Source organism: Terrapene carolina, unplaced genomic scaffold, assembly GCF_002925995.2.
Source record: "Terrapene carolina triunguis isolate 2854851 unplaced genomic scaffold, T_m_triunguis-2.0 Scaffold68, whole genome shotgun sequence".
NCBI classification, from domain to species: domain Eukaryota; kingdom Metazoa; phylum Chordata; order Testudines; family Emydidae; genus Terrapene; species Terrapene triunguis.
In genome coordinates this window covers 1519001-1535341 of record NW_020664419.1, presented here as the reverse complement: position 1 = coordinate 1535341, position 16341 = coordinate 1519001, and the positions used below count along the sequence as shown (strand labels likewise).

General features: G+C 44.0%; 1 protein-coding gene across 1 annotated transcript in view; it reads left to right on the top strand.

Moving 5' to 3' along the window:
• The window catches only part of TASOR2 (transcription activation suppressor family member 2), a 67283-nt gene extending 51411 nt beyond the window's left edge, over window positions 1-15872 (top strand). The window contains exons 18-23 of the mRNA XM_026648587.2: window positions 1-2686; window positions 5492-5617; window positions 8157-8310; window positions 9799-9904; window positions 13934-14115; window positions 15754-15872. The exon at window positions 1-2686 is cut by the window's left edge and continues 602 nt beyond it. Coding sequence (XP_026504372.1) covers window positions 1-2686; window positions 5492-5617; window positions 8157-8310; window positions 9799-9904; window positions 13934-14115; window positions 15754-15872 — 3373 coding nt within the window. The remainder of the gene's footprint in view (window positions 2687-5491; window positions 5618-8156; window positions 8311-9798; window positions 9905-13933; window positions 14116-15753) is intronic.
• Window positions 15873-16341: the final 469 nt, after the last annotated feature.

Genomic DNA, 16341 nt, shown 5'->3' with positions numbered 1-16341 from the left:
CAGCTGCATTTCTCAGGAAGACAGAGGAACTGATTCTGCCGATTACACTTCTCTGAGTATTAAAGAATCAAATCAAGTACAAAGCAATACAGCAACTCAAGGAGAGCAAAAGAGCCCTTCTACTGACACAACAGAGCTGCCGAACAAATCTTCAGGAGCAAGTGAAAGCTCAGGCCTAGTCTTTGAAAATACACATTTGGAAGCTGACTCTGAAGCTGAGAAAAGCTGTGACAAATTTAAGAATACCGGAGTCTGTTCTGTTACTAAAAAGTCCCCATGTAATGATGAATTAAACCAGATAACTATGCTTATTACACATGGAGAACATGAGGCCTCTCTTTGCAAATTGGTAGAATCAGCTTGTATCATATCAGCGGATAATGAAAAATCTTTTGCTAAAGAACATTTGGACTTGAAACAAATTCATTTGGCAAATCATCAGTATACGCGCAGTCTTATTTTGAGTGAGGAAGAGACAAGTCCAGCTGACAAGCCCACTCGTACTGACCCAGAATTGATGACTGGCTCTCCTTTCCAGCAGCACAGCAGCCCTATTAGCAGAGAGACTGAATTGCACAAAAGTATATTAGAGCCAAGTGAGCATGATCCAGTGCTCTGCAAAAATATGAATTCTGACCACACTGATCAAAGAGATGTGACGGAAATGTGCTCCATCTCTGAGAATCAAACACCCTTGTCTGCTGGGGATGACTCCTCAAGTTCTTGTTACACCGAACGACCAAAGAAAGACACATTTCTAGAACACGAAACCCCTGTAGTTAAAAGAGCAGACTTACTGGGGAGTAAGGAAGAGATTTCTCCAACTGACAAGCCCACTTGTACTAACCCAAAATTGTTGACTGCTGTTGCTTTTCAGCCACATAGTATCCCCATCAGCAGAGAGACAGATGTGCACACTAGTTTATCAAAGCAAAGTGAGAAGAATCCAGTATTTTCCAAAAGTATGAATTCTGACCACACTGATAAAAGAGCTGTGATGGAGATAGCTTCTTCTGCTGTGGAAGACGTCTCAGGTTCCTGTTACACAGAACCGGCAAAGAAAGACATGTTTTTAGAACATGAAATCCCTGTTGGCAAAGTAGCAGACTTAGTAGAGCATGATGACAAAGAAGAACCCACATCATGTGAGGAATTTGATCCAGGAAGCACTAGTCCTGCTGCGAGCCCTGCATCTATCTTAGAAGAGGAGGAGGAACAGTTCGCAGAAGCATGTGACCAGAGTTCTGTTTGTGAAATAGCAGAACTGCAGAGTGATTGTACGATGGAAGAATCTAATCTGTTTGCTGATTTACATCAAACCGACTCCGATGTCACTAGGGAAGAAATCCCTGGTTCCTCTGTTCAAATGCCTACAACATTATGTGCACACCCAGACTCTAGAGAGACTCTAGAACTTAGTGATACTGAGGATATTTTGGAGGAACATTTGGCCAACCAAGGTACAGAATTCCCTAACAGAGAGAGAGGTGTGCATTTGACTTTTGAAAGTTTATCATATGAGTCTTTTTCTGGAGACTCTGACCAGGAGTACTTTGGAGGTACGGTCCATCCCACAGCTAAATGTAGGGGCTCTTGTGGTACAAGAGCCATTGGTGCGATCCGTGCAACAGCAGTTACAAGGACTAATTACAATTATTCACGTATAAGCTCAGAGAATGAAAACTGGAAGAGTGATGACTGGGACTCGTTGGAAGCAGACAAAAGATTTTCAGTTGTGGAGTCAGGCTGGCCCATTGGGTTTAGGGAAGATGATAGGTATGTGCCCCCGTTTGTCAATATTAAAGATGATCAGGGCACCCTGAGGGATTATACAAACTTTATTGTTACCAAAAAACACAAAGACAAAACTAGACCTTTACAATCTTCAAAGAGACATGACCATTCTGTGGAACGATCTGACTTAATAAGCTCATTGACTAGGACCTGGAAGGTTATTGATGATCTGACCCAGAACACTTTAGATATGGAATGTCTGCGTTTCAGTTATAAGCTAAAACAAGTAATAAAGAGCCAGAAATCACAACTTTCTACCTCCAACAGTATGTTTCCAAAAGAGTTTTCTGCCCAGGTAATGGCTGAGACTTTGCCCCTGAGAGAGGCTCCTGAAGCCCCTAGTCTAAATGCACCACCCAGGAGTAGGAGTCCCCTTCTGGTAACTGTTGTGCGTTCAGATACAAGGCAGCGTAGTTCAAGTTGGCACCTGAGAAACGATATATACACAGATTTTGCTGCACCACCTCTCTTTGTGCCATGGCAGGATAAATTTAGCAATGAAAGAAAGGCTGCAAAAGGCAAAAGCCAGGGCCGTGACTATGGTATTCCTTTACATCTCAGCAAGTTAAAATATGATGATAAACTAAAAGAATCCCGGGGGGATATTTCGGTCATTTTAAATGAATATGCTGAGTTCAACAGGGTGATGTTGAACAATGTACATGTGGGTAACAAAGGAAGAGGTCAGAGCACTACCTCAGAAGAGACTGCAGGCAAAAGGAAAAAATGCACAAATTTCCCCAAAAGAACAGCCTCCTATGAGAACATGATTAGTGACTTATGCAACACTCTACACTACAGACTGAAAAGTGTTGTTAAAGAGGCTTGCAAAAATGCTTGTATGTTCTACCTGGTTGAAACAGAAGATGATCCTTTCTTTGTGAGAACGAAGGTAATGTGGCAATTTCTAAAACTTCCTAGTTTGTTTAAAATTGTGAGTGATCTTAGTGCTTCTTGTAATGTTGAACTGGTACCAGTGGCTATGACACAGGCGGTCTCTATGCAAGCTTCCTCACACAATTTGGCCAATGCTGCTTAATGCTGACCTGCAGTATCTTCCTGCTGTGTCAGTCCTAGAGGATTTCAGTCCTGATCAGTAACACCTTCTGCTACTTCATCTTGGCTCTCTGGAGCTGTAATTCAAACCAAACTATGCCAAAGTGTGTGGTAGTTTAGTGATGCATACACAGAGGGAACTAGGATCAGCGATCACTGATTAATTTTCACTTGTGATCAAAGAAAAGAGGTGGACTTCAGGCATTAAAGGCTAATCCAGCTCCTCAGATTTTTTCTGTTCATAATAGTAAAGAATTGGCAAACCACACAAAACCATGTGCCAGATGAGTACGGTTTGAGTTTGCCAGGCTGTACCGTGGCCGTCGTTTGTGTATGCTTCATCATTTTTTTTAAATGTTTATACTGGGAAGAATGTGAGGCAACCTTTGCTCCGCCTTTGTCATGGTTTTGCACAGTTTAGGAATAATCCTGGCTCCTTGATTGTCCCGGAGTCTCAGGTGGCTTCTCTGGCTTGAAATGCCTTTTTTTGTTTGCATTTGGCACAACTATGACTGTTTCTGATTTAGGTTTTGCTTACTTGCTCCGGTGACGTGGTGGCCAATTCTTTCCATAGAGAGCACATTGCATCAGTGTTCCATAAACTGCACTGGCGTCTTCTGATTGCTTTTGATCACAGTTCAAGACATTTATGATGGTGCTTTTAAAAATAACTTTACAGTACATAGTTTGATTCCTGTTTAACCTGAGAAACCGGCCTATCTCACTGCACCTGATTGTGACAGCCAAGTTTAACCGAGAGTCCGAGTGTTTTGAACATCTGTGCGCTACTGAAAGGTGGTTTTCAGTGGGGGGTCTTTGACACTAGAATTTGTTTCCCCAATTAGACTATATCTATTCTACAGTTTTGGGGGGGAAATCACTCCGTTTCAGCTGCACTGGAAGTGGCAACGTTGCAGAGCTAGTGTAGACAGTCACTGGCATCTTTACCACTGTTGTTATCTATATCAGCTCTGAACTGGTCTAGAAAACAGGTGGTAAAAACAATGGTGTGTGCCAGGGCCTTCTCTGTGCTCCCAGTTGTGCCTTTTCTGACCCAAAAAAAGGGCTTTTTCACAAAAACAAAATTTTCCACAAGAAAACGTCAGTTTTGCAGGGGGAAAAAAGAGACTTTTTTTCCATTGGGAAAATCAAAATGAGGGCGCCCCAGCTGCCTGACAGCAAGGCCTTGGTCAAGTGCCCTTTCTACCCGTGAAATTGACACAAGCTTTCCTGGAGGGCTGCCAGGCTGTGTCACTTGGAGACTCTCTCCCTCTCCGGCAGGCAGGCTGGAAGGCTCTTGCGAATTTCGTTGACAAGTGTCTTACAAGTGGACAGCCAGGAAGCCAAAAGATTCTGTTTCAGTGCTCCCGAAAGAGAATATTTCCTGAAAACCCTTCCCCTGAAAAATTTTGCATGTTTGGCCTTTTGTCCCAGAGTGGGACAAAAGAAAAATTTCAAACATGCAACATTTTACGCAGGAAGGTAGATCTGTTTTCTGGCCGACTCTCGTAGACAGCCTTAGTCCCACAGAACCGTAGCCTGACTTCCAGGGTGTGGTGGAAAGCCCATCTGCTTACTCATGCTTTTCTATGTAGGTGATTGACTTGGTGCATTTTTTTTTTTAACCTCAGCAACTTAATTCTGCAGTGGAGTTTGTCTATAAAGCGAACTTTAAAAAATGTAAAATTAAATCAGCTAGTATGCTGTCTCAATACTGGGTCATCTACTCTCTGCATTGTGGCTGCAGCGTACTTCCCCGAGAGCCCATGCAATATACAGATCGAGATGTTTATCTAACCAAGAGTATATTAGAGTACGAAAATAGATTTTGCTGTGCTGATGAGTTGAGATGATATAGGTGCTGGCCGTTCTGAATCTTTCTTCACTGCAGACTGGTTGGCACAGGGAGAGTCCACTGCAAAATGCTTGCCGTTTTTTCTTATTCTTTCTTTGCCTGTGTGGTGTTGGAGTAAGTGATCAATTTATTTTTAAAGTTTTTTGTTGATATTTAGAGTAAGTTGAATGTTCAGATAATTGGATTATTTTAGAAACAAAATAATCAATAACAGAAATACACCTTAGGCCAGTGGTTCTCAAACTTCTGTACTGGTGACCCCTTTCACATAGCAAGCCTCTGAGTGCGACCCCCCGCTTATAAATTAAAAATACTTTTTTATATATTTAACAAACACCATTATAAATGCTGGCTGCAAAGTGGGGTTTGGGGTGGAGGCAGACAGCTCGCGACACCCCATATAATAACCTTGTGACCCCCTGAGGGGTCCTGACCCCCAGTTTGAGAACCCCTGCCTTAGGCATGTTGATAAAATAGCTTACTCTTTCCAGTCCTGACGGGTACTCTCATCAAACAAGCCTGGATTATATAAGTTCAAACTTTATATAAATTTGTTTGCAGAATTGGAGAGAAAACCCATCTAATAGTAACTAAACAAAACAAGATTTATTTTTCATGCTGGGCTTTAGCATATCCAGGGTCTGAATATCCAGGTTATTTGCAGATAAATCATCGCTTTCATACACAACTGGAAATCATATTAAATGGCCTATTTTTGGTAAGGTGTAAAATATGTTGGCCATACAAACATTCTTACTTTATTGCAATGATTTATTTGTGTTTCAGAGCTTATTGAAGAAAGGTGGCCACACTGAAATTGAACCTCTGAATTTCTGTAAAACACAACACCTGGAGACAAACAGACTGATTGTCATTATTAGAAATGAGGACATATCTTTGCATATTCATAAAGTAGGTTCAGAAATATCTTTCTTGTGCCAAAACTGGAAACGCCCTTTCTAAATACGACAGTCCATTTTTAAACAGGTTTCTAATTGTGCACCTATCCAGAGTTTTATTTTTAATTGTTCAGGTCTGCATACCTATTGGTGATGTCCTAAAGATGTGGCAGTTTAAAGCTAACCTAATACTTATGCAAGGTACATGGCTAAGGAGTTGTAAAAAAAGCAAGAACAGAGGGCCCATTTCTTTCACTGCCGTTGCTCCACTTTAGATCACAAAATAGCTAGCGACCTCCGAAGTCAGTACAAACCAGGCAAGGCACCAGTCTGGGTTGTCTGGTTTAACCAAGTTTAGCTTTTCCAAGTCTGCACGGTAAACTAGTTGGAGCCAGGGTTAGAATGCAGGAATTCCTGGCTCGTAGGCCCCGGTTAAGATCCCATCAGCATTCCAGGAGCACCAATCACTGCAGAGTCTAAGTACAGTAACTCCTCACTTAAAGTCGTCCCGGTTAACGTTGTTTCGTGGTTATGTTGCTGCTCAATTAGGGAACATGCTCGTTTAAAGTTGTGCAATGCTCCCTTCTAACGTCGTTTGGCAGCCACCTGCTTTGTCCACTGCTTGCAGGAAGAGCAGCCCGGTGGAGCTAGCTGGTGGGTGGTTGGAACCAGGGTGGACCGACAGCCCCCCTATCAATCAGCTCCCCCCTCCCCTAAGTTCCCTGTGCAGCAGCTGCCCAGCAGGCTAGCAATTGCAGCTGTCCCTTCCCCCACTGCCATGTGCTGCTCCTGTCCTCTGCCTTGGAGCTGCTCCCTGAGACTCCTGCTTGCTATGTTGGGGGGAGGAAGAGAGGGGCTGTCAGGGTATCCCCCTCCCCCCTGCTCCTGAACCCCGCTTACCCCATCTTCCATAGAGCGGGGGGGGGGACACGACAGAGGGAGCTTCCAGGCAGCAGCAGCTACCCTCAGGTCTCAGCTTGCTGATCTAATTAACAAGGCAGTGTACTTCTGACCCCCCTCTTCATACTTAAAGGGGCAATGCACATCTCTCTCTCACACACACAGGGTGTGTGTCTCTGTCTGCCCTCCCTCCTTTCCTGCTGCCTTGTACAGTAGAGTGTGAGAGTTAACCCTTGAGGGCTCAGCCAATTGCTAGTTCATCATTTAGCAGTAAGGCATTCCCTGGAAACATCCCACCCTCTGACTCCTCCACCTCAGCCAAGCTTCACAACCATCATCACTGTGTACTAGTATTAAATTGTTTGTTTAAAACTGTGTGTGTGTGTGTGTGTGTGTGTGTGTGTGTGTGTGTGTGTAGAGATAGATACTATAGTCTTTTGTCTGGTAAAAAAATGTCCCTGGAACCTAACCCCCACCCCTTTACATTAATTCTTATGGGGAAATTGGATTCGCTTAACATCGTTTCGCTTAAAGTCGCATTTTTCAGGAACATAACTACAGCGTTAAGTGAGGAGTTACTGTTCTGTACACAAGGTCTAAAACCCAGGTGAGGCTTTCATTGAAGTCACTTTGCACTGAATTGACACAGGAATTGCCACTTTCTGAAATTATGTGATCATTATACTAGGGCAGAGTGTCATTTAGAATATTTCTCTGGGGCCTGTGTGGTAATTGTAAACCCTGCATTTCCTCAGTGTTACCTGTTAGAATTAGCAACTACTGGGATAAGCTAAGATGTGACCAGAGACGATTTAGCAAAGTACCCCCTTCCTGTCCACAGCTCCAGCTTTTCTCTGTCTTTTTTAACTTGCATGTTTTAAGACGTACTAGAGTTCACTGTACCCTGTGACCCAGTTTTGATTACTCTACCTGGTCTCATGTCTATACTGCACACTAAGCCCAGGTCTGTGGACTCACTGTTCTCAAGCCCATGCTTACGCCGCCACAGTGCATTGAAAACCTGGGTTTCAAATTGCTGGACCCGGGTCTCATGGCCGAGCTAACGTTCATACTGCACGATGCAGACTTTGTGACTCAGATCTGCGGCTTGGGCTGCGTCCACTCTGCAAGACGAGAGAACATGGACCTGAGTCACAGCAGGACTTGGGCTCCGACACATCCCCTTAGCAGGCTCTGTGGACCGGGTTCTGAGTGCTCGCTGACCTGAGTCAGGCTGCTTTGCGTCTTGTGTCTGTGGACAGGAGGAGGCAGAGCCTGGGCTTCGCATGCAGTGTAGACATACTCGTAGTTCTTGAATTGCTGCCAGTGCAGTGGGTTCAGCCCTGTGGCTCGGAGTGAGAGAGAAGTACCTCATATCCTCACAGTTATCACCACTGGACTATTAAAGAGAGGTCTAAAAGGCTCCTACAGAGTCCCATTGAGTCATCCACAGCTCGGAGGGGCTGTGCTGTGGAGACTTGAGGATGAAGTGTGTAAAATAGGAGGAAATGGGCAACATCCTCAAGAGTCCAGCAGGGGGACACCGTCTCCTGGAAGAAGAAAGAATGAGAGAAGTTCCTGGTTACATGGTGTGAAGTCTCACCAGTTAAAAGGTACATATTGTACATGAAGAATGTTTTTGCCTTTAACAGATCCCATCCTTGCTGAGATTAAAGCACTGCCCAAACGTAACCTTTGCTGGAGTGGACAGCCCAGAGGACGTAACTGATCACACTTATCAGGAGCTGTTTCACATGGGGGGGTTTGTGGTCTCTGATGATGAAGTGTTAGAAACTGTAACTTTAGGTGAGTCTTAATTACCCCCACCCCCTTTATACCCATGAAAATCGTTGGTATTTGTTGCAAGAGGATGATCATTACAGCACTGTAATAACTGTGACTTAAATAGAGCACAGGCTTACGATGGATATCTAGGGAAACATGTGGCTCTAGAAGGCCTTGGCATTGTCAGGAGCCTGTCGAGAGATGTTGGTCGGTAGCAGATGCCAATATTCCCAAAGCCAGTCAGGATGGAGCATTTTCGCCCAGAAGAGACAACTTGCCAGAGGCTTTTTCTTTCTGTGTATTGAATTTAATGCTTGTGAAAGGCATCAGATTGGCTTCCCTCTGTCCACAAAATGGGCACCATCACCAGTTTTCCTTAACCATGACAATGCGAGATCATCTCAAGGGCTGAGAGGGAAGTTCAGTGTCCGTGGCCCGTCACGGGCATTAAGAAAGGGATAGACAATAAGACAGAAAATATCATATTGCCTCTATATAAATCCATGGTACGCCCACCTCTTGAATACTGCATACAGATGTGGTCGTCTCAAAAAAGATATATTGGAATTGGAAAAGGTTCAGAAAAGGGCAACAAAAATGATTAGGAGTATGGAACGGCTTCCGTATGAGGAGAGATTAATAAGACTGGAACCTTTCAGCTTGGAAAAGAGACAATAAAGGGGAGATATGATAGAGGTCTATAAAATCACGACTGCTGTGGAGAAAGTAGATAAGAAAGTGTTATTTACTCCTTCTCATAACACAAGAACTAGGGGTCACCAAACGAAATTAATAGGCAGCAGGTTTAAAACAAACAAAAGGAAGTATTTCTTCACACAATGCACAGTCAACCAGTGGAACTCTTTGCCAGAGGCTGTTGTGAAGGCCAAGATTATAACAGGGTTCAAAAAGAACTAGATAAGTTCAGGGAGGATCAGTCCATCAATGGCTATTTGCCAGGATGGATAGGGATGATGTCCCTAGCTTCTGTTTGCCAGAAGCTGGGAATGGGCGACAGGGGATGGATCACTTGATGATCACCTGTTCTGTTCATTCCCTCTGGGGCACCTGGGATTGGCCACTGTCGGAAGACAGGATACTGGACTAGATGGACCTTTGGTCTGACCCAGTATGGCCGTTCTTATGACAGCTGTGATGTCAGTTCATTCCAATGAGAATGGGAGTGTTTTGTGGTGTGAACATCTGTACACTAGAAACTAGGCAGAGATTCCCACTAATTGATTTTACATAGGCCAAAGGACAGTGTTCAGTTGGTAATGTCTTTTGGCCGATACCAACCTTCTCTGGATCCACTGGCGAGTTGGAGATGAAAGATGCCTCTGTTCTAATAACCCCTTGAACTCTCACTGAAAAGAATACAAAACTCTTTGACTTTTTGCGCTTTAAGAACACGATAATGTTCCTTCTATATGTAGTAATACTTGGACATCTGGTTTGCCGACAGCACCTGATTCTCAGACTCCATACTGAAATATTTTATTCCCACAGGTCAGCTGAAGGAAATAGTTAAAACACTGGAAAAGCTGAACAGTCATGGAAAGTGGAAGTGGCTGCTTCACTACAAAGAAAGTAAAAAACTAAAAGAAGACGTAAGGTAACAGTCAGCACGGATCTGTCAAGAACAAATTGTGCCAAACCACCTTATAGCTTTCTTTCACAGGGTAACAAACCTTGTGGATGGGGGGGGGGGGGAGACTGGGGAGCGGTAGATGTATATCTTGACTTTAGTAGGGGTTTTGATAATGTCTTGCATGACCTTCTCATAAACAAACTAGGGAAATACAGCCTAGATTTAGCTACAATAAGATGGGTGCGGAACTGGTTGGAAAACCGTTCCCAGAGAGTGGTTCACAGTCAAGCTGGAAGAGCATAACAAGTGGGGTCCCGCAGGGAGAGATCAGTTCTGGGTCCAATTCTGTTCAGTATTTTCATCAATGATTTAAATAATGGCACAGAGAGTACACTTATAAAGTTGGCAGATGATACCAAGCTGGGAGGGGTTGCAAGTGCTTTGGAGGATAGGATTAAAATTCAGAATGATCTGGACAAACTGGAGAAATGGTCTGAAGTAAATAGGATGAAATTCAATAAGGACAAATGCAAAGTCTTCCACTTAGGAAGGAACAATCAGTTGCCCACATACAAAATGGGGAATGACTGCCTAGGAAGGAGTACTGCGGAAAGGGATCTGGGGGACATAGTGGCCCACAAGCTAAATATGAGTCAACAGTGTAACACTGTTGCAAAAAAAGCAAACATCATTCTGGGATGTATTAGCAGGATTGTTGTAAGCAAGACACGAGAAGTAATTCTTCTACTCTACACTGCGCTGATTAGGCCTCAGCTGGAGTATTGTGTCCAGTTCTGGGTGCTACATTTCAGGAAAGATGTGGACAAATTGGAGAAAGTCCAGAGAAGAGCGACAAAAATGATTAAAGGTCTAGAAAACATGACCTATGCGGGAAGATTAAAAAAATTGGGTTTGTTTAGTCTGGAGAAGAGAAGACTGTTACAAGAAGGAGGGAGGTAAATTGTTCTTGTTAACCTCTGCGGATAGATCACGAAGCAATGGGATTAAATTGCAGCAAAGGAGATTTAGGTTGGACATTAGGAAAAACTTCCTAACCGTCAGAGTGGTTAAGCACTGGGATAAATTGACTAGGGAGATAGTGGAATCTCCATCATTGGAGATTTTTAAGAGCCGGTTAGACAAACCTGTCAGGGATGGTCTAGATAATACTTAGTCCTGCCATGAGTGCAGGGGACTGGACTAAATGGCCTCTCGAGGTCCCTTCCAGTCCTACGAGTCTGTGATTCTAAAGTAATGACAGCACTGGCTGGCTGGTTTCCCAAGGCTTGTCTACACGGTGCTACAGTGTGGACTACAGAGGTGTGGTTTCTAGAGCACTCTGCCCTATGTAGCCTCTGCTGGCACGAACTACAAGATCTCTCGTTTGTGGGGATGTAGTCCTATTTCAAACAGGACTACATTCATGCACATTAGGTACCTTTAAGACCACGCCAGCAAGGTCTATGGAGAAGTCTGAGCGCAACATGTTAGAGTGCTCTAGAAATCACACCCCCGGAGTCCGCACTGTGGCACCTTGTAGACCAGGCCCCATCAGATTCATTTAGCTTCCAGACCCTCTGCATGGCCTTTTATCAGTTGTATGAGTGATACAGCCTGACATCACAGTCTTCAGAAAGTCCAGTACGGACTGACGGCTAGTTAAGCATCTAAAACTTTGTCTTGGTCCCTTATTGGACTGATTAGAGGGTTTTAAGTTCTGCTCATGTTCCTTTATGTTTATGTGAGCAATTTTTTGTTAGACAAGGACCAGTTCCAGCAAGTTTATAATTAAAATCTTAAATCCAGACCATCTATAAATCAAGTAAAGGTTATAAAAAATCATCTATCAGAGGGTAGCCGTGTTAGTCTGTATCCACAAAAACAACAAGGAGTTCAGCTAAGATTTATTTGGGCATAAGCTTTTGTGGGTAAAAAACCCACTTCTTCAGATGCATGCTGAAGAAGTGGGTTTTTTACCCACAAAAGCTTATGTCCAAATAAATCTGTTAAAAAATCATCTGATACAGATTAGCAAAAACGCTTCTTTAATCTGTTAAACCTGGGGAGTGTGAAAAAAGGCCTCATTCAGTGAAAGCATACACACAACGGTGGTAAAAGAGATTATGCTTCCAAAGTCAAGCACTCTCGAGTTAGAAAATGCCAGAATTAAGGTTGCTTGTGCATATGGTGATAGTCTTTAATTAAATGCTCACATACTATCTTTCCACCAGACCTGCCTCATCCAGTGCACATACAAACTGTGCAGCTACACTGAAAATAAAGTTATATTGTGTAGGTAATTATAAAGCTACAGTAACTGGAGTTACTGGCATTGGGCCAGATCCTGAAGTCCTTATTGAGCAAAGCTCCCATTGAAATCTTTGGGAGTGTTACCTGTGGAAGGACTTCAACGTTTGGTTTATTGAGGGCTGTTTGGGTGGGTTGTGGTTTTTTCAATTGATATTCAAAAGGAAATTTATTAATTTTACAAATTTCCCTTAAGCGGTTTCAGATCAAGTGGATTGGACTGTATTATTTTTATTAAACTGTCAGATCAAATTAGGCTCAGCGTAAGTTTTGTAAAGGCAGAGTTTTACAAAAGCTAAAGTTAAAAGGACATTGTCAACCTGAAATCTAGTCAGTTTTCAAAAAAAGAGTTCCAAGTATTTTGTGGTCCTAGGTCAGCCACTAAGTTTCCGGAATAATGTTTGTGGGTTTGTTTGTTTTTTTGTTAAAACATTTCCCCCTGTTGCTGTGTGAAAGACTCACACAAACAATGAGGGGCCTTGACTGTGCCAGGAAAACAGTGAAACCAACCATTCAGGGAGTACTGTCACATGGACAAAGTTATGCATGCTGGAAAAAACATCTCGATCCGTCAGTCATTTTAGGTGCTACTTGTAAGTAGGGTGACCAGACAGCAAGTGTGAAAAATCAGGATGGGAGTGGGGAGTAATAGGAGCCTATATAAGAAAGAGACCCAAAAATCGGGACTGTCCCTATAAAATCGGGACATCTGGTCACCCTACTTGTAAGACCCATACGTTTTTTAAAAAGTGATTTGTTTTAAAGTTTACAATGTCCATTTAATAGTATTGCTTCCATGTTTTTTTAAAATGAAAACAGTTTGTTTGGATTTGAACATTCCCCTGTTGTGTTTTTTCCTGCTAGTGAGTGAGACAGAAAGTGAAACTTACTAGACTCAAAGGTGAAAACTGAGCAGTCAGTTTTCACTGCCCGAGCAGAGAGAAGTACAGAAAGGAAAATTGGTGAAAAGTAAATATATTTTTAAAACTCTTTCACCTTCAGCGACCCAACGCGTGAACACAGGGCAGGAAATGTGATTGCTCATTGGACAGTGCGTCCCTTTGAATCAGAAACTTTGGGTCTCTGACGTCTGCACCGCAAAAAGAACAAAACAAAGGCCACGGCCGCAAGTCTGAGAACCTGGGTTTACAGACTCGAGCTTGCACTCCAGCGATAAACATAGCCATGTAGACGTTCCCGCTCGGGCCCAGGTGGCTTTCAGAGCCCGGGCTCTTGCCCTAGTGGGAGCATCTAGGCTGCTATTTTTAGTGCCGTAGCAGGACGCTCATTGCTGCAGCGTTTTATTTGCAGCATGGACGTACCCTCAATGGGCTCTCTCTTCAGAATCTACCAGACCAGGATCCTGCAGTGCGTAACATCTGTAGGTGTTAGCTACATCGATGGAACCATTACTCCAATTAGACTCAAGCAGCCCTTCTCAAGTCCTGTTCCAGTGCTGGTAACAAGACACCTGAGCTGACAATAACAAGCCACCCTAAGACCAGCTAAGCGGTGGTCAGCTTTGGGAGCTCCCTTGGCAAACTTTCTTGCAAGGTGGCGGGGTGGGGGTGAGCTGGAGTGACAATTACTAACGTAATTGCATTGGCACAGGTTAAAAAGCAGGAAAGTCAAGGGGAAAGGAACAGGTGTGTAGAACGAAGGCTGTAAATATTATCCAGGATTATTCTGTCTGAACGTAAACTGACGCCATGATTCACGGGGTAAAACTTGTTTCTGTTCCAACAGGGTGGATTCTACTGCGCACAAAAAGAACTGGCTACTGAAATCGTGCCAGGAAGCTAATACCATTGAAGTTCTTCACTACCATCAGTGTGACTCCAAATCGTGCACAAAATCTGAGCATCTGAAGTGCTTGTTGAACCTGCAGGTTCAGCAGATCAGTGCTAGGTTTGCTGTGTATCTCACAGGTAAGAGCTGAGCTCAGGACACCACTAATGATTTGTTTTACAGTAGCACCTTTTAACCCCAGCCGGCATTGGAGCTTCATTGTGCTGGCTGCTTTACAATCGTCAAATAGACAGTGTCTGCCCTCAGATTGTTTATGTGCTAACGAAGGACAGGTACGGTAGGTGGGTGTGAAACACAGCACGAGGCCAGGGTAACAAAACAGGGACGTCCGGTTGCACATAGTTCTGGTGTCCCTGGCCTCTGTTTGTCAGAAGCTGGGAATGAGGGACAGGAGATGGATCACTTGATGATTACCTGTTCTGTTCATTCCCTCTGGGGCACCTGGCATTGGCCACTGTCGGAAGACAGGATACTGGGCTAGATGGACCTTTGGTCTGACCCAGTAGGGCCATTCTTACGTTCTTATGGATTCTATTAAACATTCATTTTTGATGACAAACAGATTTTGACATGAATTATAATTGGTGAAAATAAAGAAAAGATTCCTTTGGGAGTTGAACCGTAATTAACTCAAAGCTTGTGAGGCAAGCACCTGTAGCGTCCTCTTATCCTGATAAGGGGGATGCGTAGGGTGACCAGATAGCAACCGTGAAAAATCAGGACAGGGGTAGGGGGTAATAGGCGCCTATATAAGAGAAAGTCCCAAAAAACGGGACTGTCCGTATAAAAATGGGACATCTGGTCACCCTAGGGATGCATCTATAGCGTAGGGGACCAGAAGCACAGACATCTTGTTGTCTTCCCAGCTTTGTTACTGTCTGGCTTTTTTACTGGAAGGATGCATCTGACCTCCGGGCTTCCATTCGCCCTTCTTCCAAAGGAGCGTGATGATGTGATAATGCTAATACTGATCTGCCTTGCCTACATGCTCTGTGAGCTTTACATAGCCGAGTGTTTGCTTGTAAGCACAAAGCGTTGTGCCGTCTTTCAGTCGAGGAGGGTAGAAAATAGATGGGTCCATGGACCAGGCAGAGCTAATAACTGTCCTTGGTGTAGCATACGCTAGAGTCCCTTCGCTCGGATAATCTCACAGTGCTTTACAAGCATTTAAGGAATTAAAGCGTAGAAGAGCCTTGGGACGTGATAGTGTTAACTGCTCTTTAGCGCTGGGGAAGCTGATGCATAGACCAGAGTCACACAAGGAGAGCGGGAATCTGATCCAGGTCTCCCATTCCAGCGCCGCTCTCCGTACTGTTGTACTGTATTGCAAAATGTCGCTTGCTCAGTGCAAGTTTTTTTTATTTTTTTTGGGTCAGGCAGATAAAATGTTGTTCCATTATCATTCGTCACAGTAAAGGGCAGGAGAATTTTCTGCCCGCTTGGGTAAATTTTTGGTGCCAGTTTTTCAAGGCTATTTAATGCACTCGTGTGTTTCCTTATAATGGATCGTTTTATTATTGGCGGCTCGGCAGCTATTTACAAAGCACTTTCATTAATCTGCTGAAATTTGCAAAACAGCCAATAATAATTGGCATCCGTCACTTCACCCGGGGAGATGAACAGGAGGAAGATAATACCTGCTGGTGAGAGAGGTCCGCTGGACCTTGCTGAGTTACTTTCGGTTTTCCATGAGCAAAGAGAACGGTTTCATCTCATCAAGGGAATTCTTCTTCTTCCCGCTGCTTTTCCATTTGCAGATAAGCCCAGCGTCAGCAGAGAGGTCTTTGAAAGCAAAGGGATCCTAGTCACGGATGTCAATAGCTTCACTGGAACTGTGCAGAACGTGGTTGCCCCATTTCAAAGCAGCTATTGGTAAGAGCAAATGAGTGCTTACGATGTGAATCCCTCTATCAGAAAGTGCGCTAATGCCCATGCTGGGAATTGCAGAAGCAGCAAATCTAGTAACAGACTTCTCAATATCAGAGGGAATTGATCAGTGCTCTGTGGGGAGAGAGTGGAGTCCTGGAGTTTAGAATTACTCAGATGAGGCAGATCTAGCCTGTTCCACAAGGGGGCGATATGGCATTATAGCTTGTCATTGTCTTGTTCGTTTCCTCCCAGTCACTGCAGGAGCTTGACTACTCAATGGCTCCATCTGGTGCTTTGGGAGAGGGAGAGGGAGTTACCTTTGTAGCTAAACCCTTTATGTGTTGTGTCCAAGACCCAGGAGCTGGGACTCCCGAGTGCTGCTGTCTTTTGCACTAGTGCTTTGCATCAAGGGCTAGGGAGCCACAGCCAAGCCAGGGATTGCTCGAGTGGTAGCTGCTTTCCAGCAGCTGAAAAAG